Source organism: Silene latifolia, chromosome Y, assembly GCF_048544455.1.
Source record: "Silene latifolia isolate original U9 population chromosome Y, ASM4854445v1, whole genome shotgun sequence".
Lineage (NCBI taxonomy): Eukaryota > Viridiplantae > Streptophyta > Magnoliopsida > Caryophyllales > Caryophyllaceae > Silene > Silene latifolia.
The window spans coordinates 458,208,973-458,221,227 of NC_133538.1; the positions used below are offsets into that span (position 1 = coordinate 458,208,973).

At 36.3% G+C, this 12,255-nt stretch overlaps 1 protein-coding gene across 1 annotated transcript; it reads right to left on the reverse strand.

Moving 5' to 3' along the window:
- Window positions 1-619: 619 nt before the first annotated feature.
- Window positions 620-1,042, reverse strand: LOC141632860 (uncharacterized). The gene has a single exon (XM_074445367.1). It carries the CDS (start codon window positions 1,040-1,042, stop codon window positions 620-622), a length of 423 nt encoding a protein of 140 aa, XP_074301468.1.
- Window positions 1,043-12,255: the final 11,213 nt, after the last annotated feature.

The window sequence follows — 12,255 nt, forward strand, 5'->3', positions numbered from 1 at the left end:
GAATCTCTAAAGAATTAGCTAGTGTAGCCATTAGGACCTGGAGATTTATTAGCTTGGATAGAGAATAAAGTTGTCTTAATCTCCTCAATACTTATAGGCTGCAGAAACAATTGTCTATGAGCATCATTCAACACTCTCCCTCTTCTCACAGTAGAATAATGCACCCGAACTACTGGCTTACTTGTCTGCAACAAGTCTCTGTAATATTTCAAAAAAAGCCTCTTCAATACCTTGGCTATCCACATGAAGTTACCCTTGCATATCTTTGATTGCCAAAACCTTGTTCATCGTTCTCTTGTGCTTAATAGCACTGTAAAAATAATGAGAGTTTTCATCCCCCTTTTCCAACCAAATAGTCTTAGATTTCTGAGCCAGAAAATCATTCCTAGCCTTATCCAACTCCCTGTAAACCTGAGCAGCTTGCCTCTCCTGCTCTCTCAAAGTTACATTAGCATAATCTTCCTGAACCATAAGTTGAAGCTGCTCCAAATTTACCTTAGCAATTCTAGCATTAGCCTCTACATTATTAGAGAACAAGGCCTCATTATTTAATTGCCTCATATCAGACTTCAATAACTTCATTTTCCTCACTATCTGAAACATTTTAATCCTCTTGATATTATGCTGCTAGACCTGAGCAAATAATATCACTGAATTTCTCATATCTCCCCCACACATTGAAATACTTAATCAATCTTTTCCTACCTTCTGAAGTTCTCCACAAGTCAATAACACATGGGTTATGATCAAATAAACCTTCAGGAAGAAAAGTACTAGTGCAGTCAGGAAATAACATAAGCCATTCCATGTTGACCAGAACCCTGTCAACACTACTAAACCTTCTCCCATCTCCATCTTGCTTGTTACTCCAAGTGAAGAACACACCATGAGCAGAAATATCTGCTAAGTCACAGGTCTGAGTACACTCTAAAAACCTTTTAATATCAACTTCTGTAACTACTGAACCTATCCTTTCATCATATCCCAAAATATTATTGAAGTCACCACATACAATCCAAGGGCCTTGAATTCTAGTATGCATTTCTTCAATAGACTCCTATAGAGGTTCACTATCACTAAGCCTATTATAGTCATATAAAAAAGATATCCACCACCAGCAATTTGTTGGTCTATAAGTAATTCTGCACTGTACAACTAAAACCAATAAACATCAAAATAAGGTGAAAACACATTTAAAATTCACTTTTAACATTTAAATAATATTTTTAAATGTACATAAATTTATCATGGGCAGAATCAATTGTTTCGAAATTATGATTAATTAATTTCACTTTTATCGACTTTTATCTCATAAAATTAATAAACATGCAAAAAATTCGAACCAACCTTCAACCCTTTGCATACAATCAGTAGAAAACATGCATGAAATACCATAAAAATTCCATGGACTGAATCAACTTTTAACTATTTTTAGTCAAATTTTAACTAAAATAAGGCATTTTGACTCGGTTTTCTACCAAAAATCATTAAAAAAAGCAAAATAGCTTCATAAATCAGTAGGTATGCATGTCCTAAAAATTTCGTGCTAAAACCTCTTCTAACACAATTTTTGAGTTTTTATAAATTATCTCATAATTCATTAATATGCTTAAAATCAACATGCAAATTAAAAGCCTAAGCTCTGATACCACTTGAAAGATCATAGATCCATATTAGACTCTCTAATAAAAATTAAATTATCTCATAATTTATCGTTTAGGTGATCTATGTAACATGCATGCAAATATAAAAGCATAAAAATGAAAGTTTAAGGAAAAACAATTTCCTTACATTGATTTTATGGTAAAATGGGCCCAAACTAGATCACCTTACTAGTTTGTTCTTGAGCTATAAAGATATAGATGATCCTCCTTGAAAAACCTTCAAAAAGAAAGTCTGCTTCAAGTTGCACTCAAGAACTCAACCCAAAAATCTAACAAATATTTAACTAGAAACTTGTTAAAATTATACCCTTGATAATATTTTAATATTATTAACTCTCTTAGTAAATATTAATTTTTGTATACTAACAATCTTAGTAAGAGGATGCTTTATTATTTTAGAGAGAAGAAGATACACATGCAAAATGTTCAAGTGTTGTTGTGTGTAAAATAAGCAAACATTTTGGAGTGTATAAGGGGGGAAAACCGGTGGGAGGGTAGAGTGTAGGAGTGGACAAATTGTCTTATATTATTTAATCTTACATCACATGCAAAATCTATAATAAGATAACTTATGGAAGTATATAAAGTAAGGTGAAATGATTATGTTCCTAATCATCCACTACTCTATTTTACACGGTCCACTTGCCCATTTACGGGTCCATATTGGTTCTTATATTTGTCGCACAAATACGTGTAATTTTATTTTAAACATCGTATCATGTTTAAATACTTCCATAATTAATTCGTCCAAATCACTCCGTAAATATACGTGTACCACTACACATATTATTTACGTACTAATATTAATCACATTAATCAATTAGTACAATTTTAGTGAATTAACAATTAATTAACTAAAACCCGTCTCCCAAAATTTATTATTCAATTATCGCATAATTAAATAATAATTGCCGTGCCTCGAGTTCGCAACTCAAAATCTCTCTAATATAATCGACTAACCTTTTAGTCTATAAATCAAGGGACTAAATAAATTGTATCTCATACAATTAATTAGTTGTCAATTGGGGTTCGTTCCTTTAGGTGTGACCGAAAGGGGTCAGTTGATCACCGCCGTCTCACGACAATAACGTCAAACTCTAGTCAGCCAACCGTTATCGATTTACGTTAATCAACTGACAAGGATCAAATAATTAAATATCTGATGATATTCCATTAATGAGATTTATTATGTAAACGCACTATTGTGGAGGACACTAACTCCAACAATCTCCCACTTGTCCGACACAAGGTGTGCGCTACCAATTCTCTTGTCCGTGTTAATCTCCCACTCAATGCAAGGTGTCTTTCAGGTCGCACTTGCACACGAACATATCGCGAGTGGTTTTCTCGATCGGGAGTGTGACTACCTGACCGGAAAAATCTCTGACAGATTACTTCCGAGCGTGGCCACGCATTTGTATTCATTAACTCCTCGAGTGGCTTTGAGATATAGTTACCCAACGTGGGTGGACAATTCCTGTATGCCCTATCTATCTTATTGCACAATACAGATCACCATGACCTAGTAAATGCCCTTTTGGCCTCCTTTCACGGCACGACCTAGGACAAAAACCAAAGTCACTCGGAAACTGCACTTGCTCAGATAATAATCTCCAGTCAAAAGAATCGACTCATTATAACATCTTAGAGATCCGCGCCACGACCAGGCGTCTATAATAGAACTTAGGGACTCTCTAAATGGTCACTGTCCGGCAAAGTGTCACACACTCTGCCTATGTAATCGACCAGTCATCACATATGACCTTATGGTGTTGAACAACCATCAATCGACTTACAATCTAGTCACTCCGAGACGTCACCTCATTAAGTGACTAGGGACAAAATACAATGTTCATCTTATTCACTTGAATAATATTCAACATTGTCTCCACAACTTATTCAGATAAACAAGGTATTAAAATTTAGTCACACTAAATAAAAGATTCATAAAAGAATGATTGCGAAAACAATGAATGTGATTATCATATATATAATAAGAGATACACTATCCAATTATTACATATCCATAATCTAAAGAAAATCTGGTACTCGTCTCAATCCCATTGCGACGACATGACCATCATGCTTAGCCTTTGATAAAGGCTTTGTTAAAGGATCAACAATATTATCATCTGTCCCAACCTTACAAATGTCAATTTCCTTCCTTTCCACATAATCTCTAATTACATGGTATTTCCTTTCAATGTGTCTAGATTTGTTACTAGACTTCGGCTCTTTGGCTTGAAAAATAGCTCCACTGTTATCACAATATAGAGTGATAGGATCTGTGGCGGAATGGACTACTCCTAGCCCCTCCATAAATTGCCTAATCCAAACAGCTTCCTTCGCAGCCTCAGACGCTGCAAGGTACTCAGCCTCTGTTGTAGAATCCGCGGTAACGCTTTGCTTGAAGCTCTTCCAACAAACAGCTCTTCCATTTAGCATAAACACATAGCCGGATTGGGATTTCTTGTCATCCCGATCGGTTTGGAAACTTGCGTCCGTGTAACCTCTTACACGCAACTCAGTTTCTCCTCCAAACACTAAGAACGAATCCTTAGTCCTTCTCAAGTACTTAAGGATGTTCTTTACGGCTATCCAGTGACTCTCACCAGGCTTGGCTTGATAACGACTTGTCATGCTCAAGGCATACGCAACGTCGGGACGAGTGCGAATCATAACATACATGATAGACCCAACATCGGAAGCATAAGGGACGGTCTTCATGTGTTCAATATCCTTAGGGGTAGAGGGAGACTGTGACTTGCTCAAAGTAATCCCTTGGCCCATAGGTAGAAATCCTCTCTTGGAGTCTTTCATATTAAACCGGTCAAGAACTTTGTCAATATAAGCTTCTTGACTCAATGCTAGTATCCTCTTGGACCTATCCCTATAGATCCAGATACCCAAGATTCGTTGTGCCTCTCCCAAGTCCTTCATTTGGAAGCGTTTCCCTAGCCACTCCTTAACGGAAGTGATTGATGGAACATCATTCCCGATGAGCAATATGTCATCCACATATAGGACAAGGAATGCAACCTTACTCCCACTAAACTTCATGTATAAACACGGTTCTTCCACACTTCTAGAGAAACCATATTGTTTAATAACATGATCAAAGCGATGATTCCAACTCCTATATGCTTGCTTAAGACCATAGATGGACTTTTTAAGTTTACACACCTTCTTAGGGTTAAATGTATCCGCAAAACCTTCAAGTTGTATCATGTACACCTCTTCTTATAGAATCCCATTCAAGAAGGCGGTTTTGACATCCATTTGCCAAATCTCATAATCATGAAATGCGGCAACCGCTAAGATTATCCTAATGGACCGAAGCATAGCGACTGGAGCGAAGGTTTCGTCATAGTGTAAACCATGAACTTGTGTGAAACCTTTTGCCACCAATCTAGCTTTGTAAACATCCACATGTTTATCCACGCCGAGCTTAATTTTATATATCCATTTACAGTGAAGGGGTCGCACTCCATCAGGTAAATCCACCAAGTCCCATACTTGGTTCTCGTACATGGAATCCATTTCGGATCGCATGGCTTCTAGCCAAAGCGAGGAGTCGGGACTAGACATGGCCGATTTGTAGGTAGTGGGTTCATCACTTTCCAAAAGTAACAAAACACCATCCTATTCGATGTTACCAAGGTAGCGGTCAGGTGGATTAGAAATCCTACTTGACTTTATAGGAACAATTACCGTTTCAGAGGAAGAGGGAATGCTATCCTCCACGTTCTCCACTACCTCATTCTCGGTTTGTGGCTCTTGAACTTCTTCAAGTTCAAATTTTCTCCCACTCTGTCTCATAGAAATAAACTCCTTTTCTAGGAATACAGCATCACGAGCCACAAACACTTTGTTCTCGTGTTTATTGTAGAAGTAATAGCCACGTGTTTCCCTTGGATATCCTACAAAAAGACATTTGTCAGACCTGGGTGCAAGCTTATTGTCAGACTTGATCTTGACGTACGCTTCACAACCCCAAATACGCATGAATGACAAATGAGGGACTTTCCCTGTCCATATCTCATATGGAGTCTTATCGGCCGCTTTAGTCGGGTTTCGATTTAGTGAAAATGTTGTAGATAAGAGGGCAAAACCCCAAAATGAACTAGGAAGCTCAGTTAGACTCATCATAGACCGAACCATATCTAGTAAAGTTCGGTTTCTCCTTTCGGCCACACCATTTAATTGCGGTGTGCCAGGAGGAGGCCATTATGATACTATACCACAATCTTTTAGGTGTGAATCAAATTCATAATTTAGATATTCAACACCACGATCGGATCGTAAGGTCTTAATCTTTTTATCCAATTGGTTCTCTATTTCATTTTGGAACTCTTTGAACTTGTCAAAGGCTTCACTCTTGTTCTTCATTAAGTAGACATACCCATATCTACTTAAGTCAACAGTAAAAGTAATGAAGTAGTGAAAACCTCCTCTAGCGATGATGGTTAATGGTCCACACACATCCGTATGTATGAGAGCCAAAACCTCACTAGCTCGTGTCCCTTTTCCCACAAAAGGCGCACGAGTCATCTTGCCTAGAAGGCAAGACTCGCATGTACCATAATATTTGAAACCAAATGGTTTGAGCACTTTTGATGAAGCAAGTCTCCTAATGCATCTTTCTTTTATGTGGCCTAAACGAAAATGCCAAAGGTAAGATTCGTTTGGATCACCCGTTTTGAGCTTTTTAGTTTCTACATGATAAATGTCATTAACATCATTTAAAACATAAATGCCTCCAATTGAAATGGCCTTTCCATAAACCACATCATTTAAAGAAAAAGTACAACACTTGTCCTTAATCATAAAACAAAAGCCTTCCGCGTCTAACGCGGAAATGGAGATGATGTTCTTGGTTAAAGTTGGTACAAAATAACACTTATTTAAATATAACTCTAGACCACTAGCTAAAGTGAGCACATAGGTCCCCACGGAAACGGCGGCTACTGTAGCTCCATTGCCCATGCGGAGATCCACGTCACCTTTTGCTAGTGCTCGCACGTCTCTTAAACCCTGCAAATGATTACAAAGGTGAGAGCCACATCCGGTATCAAGTACTCAAGTGGAAGTACAAGCATAATTAACGTCTATCACATAGAGAGAGGAAATCATACCAATAGGCGTCACAGGCCCTTCCTTGAGATCCTCCAAGTATTTGGGACAACTCCTCTTATAATGCCCCTTCCCATTACAATGGAAACATTCGGCCTCGGAGAGTTTGACACTTTTTGCATTGGGATTGCCATTCTCAACGGCCTTCCCCTTTCCCTTGTCATGTTTCTTTGACGATTTCTTGAATTGGGACTTTTCCTTCCCTTTTCCTTTCTTAACTCCAAGGGACATGTTCTTTAACTTCATGGTTAAAACATCTCCTTTTTCACTCCCACTAGCTTCCATATCTCTCTCCGCTTGGGTGAGGAGTGCATGAATTTCATGGTAATTCTTATCCATGTCATTCATGTTGAAGTTTACCCAAAAGTGGGCAAACTTGGTTGGAAGTGAGTGGAGGATACTATCCACCACAAGAGTCTTAGGAATCTTACACCCTAGACGCTCTAGGATGTCAACATATTCGACCATTTTGAGTACATGGGGACCAACCTTTTGGCCCCTCTCAAGCTTAGCTTCAAAGAAGTGTGCCGCCGCATCGTATTGACGGACTTTAGGTGTTTGTGAAAACATAGTGATCATACGAGTGAATATCTCGTACGCATTTAATGAAATGCATGATAGCTTGAGCTTTGGGGACATTGACCATATCAACACATTCTTGATATCATTCGACATCCTCACATGGTCATCATAGGCGGTCCGCACCGCCGATGAAGCCTTTGGACTGGGCTCGATGAGAGGAGCTTCGGTCAAGTAAGTGAGCACATTGTCGGACAACGCGACACTTTTGATGTTGGATTCCCATTCAAGAAAGTTACTACCGTCATCTTTTAAGATACATTTGTCCATTACAGACCTTAGCCATGAATCTTTGCCTAGTGAAGTAGTCGATGGAATTGATGAAGTTGCCATTGCGAATTAAAATGCTACAACAAAAAGGAAAAATTAACATCCATTGTTTAAAAAATACTTGTGAAAACATGTTTAACAAGTTTTAGCATTTATATAATGATCTCCCACTAAATTATATAAATGATTCCAAGACCCAAATATTAAACAAAAATGAGTATCGCTTGGGCGAAACATCCAATAATTGTGTAAATTCGGTAAGTCACGTTGACTAATTCTACCTCTAGAACTCTTGGTCGATGAATTTTCTTAAATCCATCTACTAGCCCCGGAACATAAGACCGTCTTATATCCCGTTGAGTCCAACCAATTTTAGCGTGTGATAACCGTTTACCACCCTACTTACCCAAGGTAAAAAGAGAACACTCCGCTTGGGCGAGCGTGGCTCTAATGAACAAGAGATTCATAGGTGTTACTAATTGGTAAGGCTAATCTCAATTTTAGTTATGTGAGAGATCTTGTAAATTTAGTCATAAATTCCCTATAAGTGAACTAAGTCGGTGAATGTAAATGACGTGAATTGACAACCGCGAAAATAAAATGCATGTGAATGACGATTTTGGCATGTGCGAAAATATAAACAAGCAAACAAGTAAGCATATGAATAAATCCTAGTATGGCCACCTAGTTAATAAAATCTAGTCTATTACATTTAGGAAACCAACTCCTTGGTCCCTTGCCTCTTTATTCCAAAAGTGGCTCCTTCTTGTGGGATTTGGAACACCTTCCAAAAATAGACTCCGTCTCGATGTAATCCGTCTTTTGGAAACGCCGGTAAGAATAACTATTACAAATGAATTACATAGCTATTTCTATTATACATTAATTAATAAAATAAATAAAACTAGTAATTAATTACAAACCGACGATACGAGATCGTATTTAATTACAAACAAATCGATATTCCCATTCATTTAGGGTAATAACGATTAAAATAAACAAGGCCATACTAGGTACAACAAGATAAATACTTTAAATAAATGACAATCATTCATTCAACTTAAATAAATATGCTTAAAAATGCTGTAAAATGATGCCAAAATTGCCCTATCTATCAATCGTTGGTATCCATCTCGGTTTTTGTGGATTTAATCGATTTTTAACATGTAAAAATCAATAATCAACTCTTAAATCTCATTTAAGTCCAAACTAATTGTCCAAATTATTTTGAACCTCAAAATTAGTCCTCACTAATTTTATGATGAATAATTAGTTTGATTTGGTGATATTTTGCTAATTTAATCGGTAAAATCATAATATTTAAGTAAAAATCCAAAATAATTGAAAAATTATCCAAAAAATTTTGAGTATTCTGGAACACTCCCAAGAACACTAAAATGTCAGAAAAATTGCCCCAAAAATCCGGATAAAATTTATGAAGAAAAAGATCGATATTTATCAGTTTTTAACCACTAAAACCAATAAACATCAAAAGAAGGTGAAAACACATTTTAAAATTCACTTTTAATATTTAAATAATATTTTTAAATGTACATAAATTTATCATGGGCAGAATCAATTGTTTCGAAATTATGATTAATTAAATTTACTTTTATTGACTTTTATCTCATAAAATTAAAAAACATGCAAAAAATTCGAACCAACCTTCAACCTTTTGCATAAAATCAGTAGAAAACATGCATGAAATACCATAAAAATTCCATGGACCGAATCAACTTTTAACTATTTTTAGTCAAATTTTAACTAAAATAAGGCATTTTGACTCGGTTTTCTACCAAAAATCATTAAAAATAGCAAAATAACTTCATAAATCACCAAACTTTACCAAAAATATTTTGAGATCAGTAGGTATACATGTCCTAAAAATTTCGTGCTAAAACATCTTCTAACACAATTTTTGAGTTTTTATAAATTATCTCATAATTCATTAATATGCTAAAAATCAACATGCAAATTACAAGCCTAAGCTCTGATACCACTTGAAAGATCATAGATCCATATTAGGCTCTCTAATAAAAATTAAATTATCTCATAATTTATCGTTTAGGTTATCTATGTAACATGCATGCAAATATAAAAGCATAAAATTGAAAGTTTAAGGAAAAATAATTTCCTTACATTTATTTTATGGTAAAATGGGCCCAAACTAGATGTGCAGGAGTACAAGCAGGTATCACAACAGACCCCCAAATCCTAGTTTGAGCAAGACTTGGAAAATCCTGAACATCTAGATTGAAAGTATTCTAAGGTTGAGCAGTATGCTGCTTATTTTGAACAGATCTCCATACTTATTGCTGCTTCTTCTTAAGCTTCTCCTATCGAATTTCCTTCTGTCTGCACTGACTAGTTTCATGCGCCATCCCCTTGCACTTATTACATCTAATCGGCTTCCACTCATAATGCATAATCTGATGATGTGGTATGTCCAGGTCATCCAAAAATCTAACTGAGTCAGGTAATTGCTTGCCTATTTTTACCTTAACCATTACCCTAGCAAAGCCAAGGAATATTTTCTCCTTTATATTAATATCCATCCTAAAAGACTCCCTCACAAGACCAACTATCTTTAGTAACGCAAGACCCCAAAATTTCAGATTCAAGCCATACAGTCGAATCCAAATTGGAATACAATCAACCTCTTCTTTTACCAATTTTGCCAAGGGAGTTCATTCTTTAACAATGATGGGTTTTTTGTCAAAGAATAGAGGACCTGCCTGTAATACTTGCTGCTTTTTCTATACAGTTTTAAATCTCACAAGAAAAACTCCATTAGACTTAATAAGCAATTTTATCAATTATGTGAGCATTCCAAAGTCTCTTAACATACCCATCAACTACAGTCCTAGGCGGATTAGCCCCTAGGATATAACAATATACTGCGTTGGACCAATAGTCTAATTCCAATTGAACATCATCAGAAGTGAGTTTGAGCATACTAGAATTTTCAGCTGTTGAACTCGCGTGGCTCTTGCTGACCACCTCATTCCTCTCCCCATCCTTCTCTTCCAGCTCCTCCTCAATTGATTCAAGTTCCGTGTTCATATTAAACGCCTTTAGTCCAGCAGATGTTGAACCCCCATCATCAACCATCTCCTCTAAACGTGCGTCATCCTCATCCGTTCTCTCAATTTCTGCCATATTTTTTTTTGTTTTTTTTATTGACTAGAAAAAATAGATTGTTTACTTCTTAATTTTGATTTCTCTACAGATCTACTCCTTCCTATTCTATATTTTCTTCTCTATTTCTTAATACGGATTATTCAGTTTTTTTTTTTTTTTTTTTTTTTTTTTGAACCTTTTAGTCTTATTTTATTCATTTCTCTCTCTTATCACCAAACTTTTACTCTTAATTTATTCATTTCTCTCTCTCCTATCACCAAACCCCATCCAACTCTTTTACTCATATTTAATTATTTTCCTTAATGTTTTGGCTCCACTATCCTTATTTAAGTCATAATTATTCATCCCTCTCTCCAACCACTAAACCCCACCCAACTTTTTACTCTTATTTTATTTCTCTCATTAATTCCCGTGCCCAAAAACAAGGGGAAGAAAATATAGAATTGGGGGAGTATTAATTTTAGAAGAAAAATGTTTCTGGGTAATCATTGTTAATCGCCAAAGAACACGATCCCTAAAACGAACATTTCTCTAGTTTCTCCCTAAAAGTTTAAAAAATCCATTTTATGCAAACTTATTTGTAAAGTGGCTTTATAATGTGGAAGTATTTGTGATCCGAATATATGATAAATGAGTGTTGTGAAGCGAACAATGAAATAGGTGAAGCACCAGCAAAGAAGGAAGTCTCAAGAGTACTTGAAGACTGTCATGTGCTTGGGACATGTTGACACCGTTCATGTCAAAATACTGCAATTTCGAAAGACTAGATACCCAATTAAGACTTTCTTGTCCATAAACTATATAGTCTCCATAATCACTAAGATCAAGGTCAATTAAGTTTGTGAGATTGCCTAGTTGTGACGGAACGGGACGGGAGAATTCGGCATTGGACAAGTTTAGGTATCTCAATTTGGTCATGGATCCTACAAATTTTGGTATCCGACTCCCACTAAAATTATTCCAACTTAAGTCTAAGTGACTCAAGAACTTGAGTTCCAACAAACTTGAACTTAGTTGAGAAGATACCAAGGATGTTTTATAGTTATCGAACCCTGGCGAATAATTTTGGAGAATTAGCTTTAGTAACATCACCAGCGACATTATCACAGCTAACTCCATGCCAATCACAACATTCGTGACCAGCCCACAAAGAGACGCTACTCTGAGAATTTCGGGTGAAGCTGTGTTTGAACATTAACAGATCTTCTCGGTCATGTTTTTTGCACATGGTCAAACTTACGGATGAGTGGATCATTAGTGAAAGCATAATTGCAACTAATAAGCATAGTTTTATCATTTTCAAACACTCTAAATATGTGAATTTCAAACTTTGTTTTAAATTTGGTGGGATTTATTATTCTTACTCAGTCTTAACTCTTATACTGGGTAAGGTAAGGAATACAGAGGCTCATGGTTACAAATTTCAACCTATAATTAAGAAACTAGTACTTTGGGAGACTATTCAACC

Coding starts and splice junctions, on each gene's coding strand:
- LOC141632860 (XM_074445367.1), bottom strand. CDS start 1,042: ATGCATACTAGAATTCAAGGCCCTTGGATTGTATGTGGTGACTTCAAT.